General features: G+C 35.7%; 1 protein-coding gene across 1 annotated transcript in view; it reads right to left on the bottom strand.

The window, feature by feature from the left end:
- LOC107568254 (5-hydroxytryptamine receptor 3A-like) overlaps positions 1-802 on the bottom strand; it is a gene marked incomplete at its 5' end in the record, with an annotated part of 8,660 nt that extends 7,858 nt beyond the window's left edge. The window contains one exon of the mRNA XM_016254187.1: positions 578-802. Within this exon, the coding sequence (XP_016109673.1) occupies positions 578-802 (225 nt within the window). The remainder of the gene's footprint in view (positions 1-577) is intronic.
- Between the last annotated feature and the right edge of the window lie 226 nt (positions 803-1,028).

Here is a 1,028-nt window from a genome sequence, read left to right as displayed (position 1 = left end):
AAACAGACAATATTGTGTTTAAATTATAACACAATATTAACTTCTTATTCACTGTATAAAATCACATTTGCACTCTTCGGGACAAACAGCACTCGTGTGACTGTTCTCACTGCTCGTGTGATATCGTTTATCATATGATATATGCCTAAATATGAGAACAGCATTTTTGCCCCAATATCTTGAATTTTAGGGCATAACTGCATTTATGGAGTATGAAATGTAAGATGACGTACAGGTCTGGGGCCGGGGCCAGTGCATTAACTGCGTTAAAATATTTTAATCGCGTTATTTTTTCATAACTAATTAATTAAGTTAACGCGTTAAACTGACAGCCGTAATATATTTTTAATACTATTAAGGTGTGTACATTCACACGAATTCAAGATGCAAGGAAAATGTTTTTATGATGTTTTAATGGATGGTTACACCACTTGACATTATTCAAGGCATTGAATTGAAACTTTTCAAAATTGGCGTTCGGTTACTACAGTATGTTGACTTTAAATTACTGCATGCGAAAGTCTTAAGTGGGCCTTCACAAACCGCAGACACACATTAAGGGAAATGCTTTCATGACAAATATGTGCTGAGATGGCAGGAAATGAGGAGAGCAGTGAAAGAGGAGACGTTACTGGTGTGCATGTAGGAGCCGAAGGTGAAAGAGCAGTTCTGTATGTCGAAAGGGAAACTGAATATCTGTAGGTTACAGGCGCTAACCAGCCTCAACATCCTGTCATAGCGGATGTGGCCCGTGTGGTTCACATACACATAAGGACAGGCCTGAGATACATCGTCATCCACGCTAAACAGGAGAAAAGAGAGTTAAAATTATTATATGTATGTTTTTTTTTAGATGACTTGTAGACTGTATTATTTTAAGCCTTCTGCTAAATCAAAAATAGTCCAATTTATAGAATTGGCCTAGAAACAAGACGAACACTGCAACAATATTAAATAGCTATTTAATTTGATTTTAAATCTTATTGCTAAAGTTTTGTTTATAGTTAATTAGGTAACCATAATGATAG

The sequence above is a fragment of the Sinocyclocheilus grahami genome, unplaced genomic scaffold (genome assembly GCF_001515645.1).
Source record: "Sinocyclocheilus grahami isolate Dianchi unplaced genomic scaffold, SAMN03320097.WGS_v1.1 scaffold1229.1, whole genome shotgun sequence".
Taxonomy (NCBI): Eukaryota; Metazoa; Chordata; class Actinopteri; order Cypriniformes; family Cyprinidae; genus Sinocyclocheilus; species Sinocyclocheilus grahami.
This window is presented reverse-complemented; position numbering and strand designations above follow the sequence as displayed.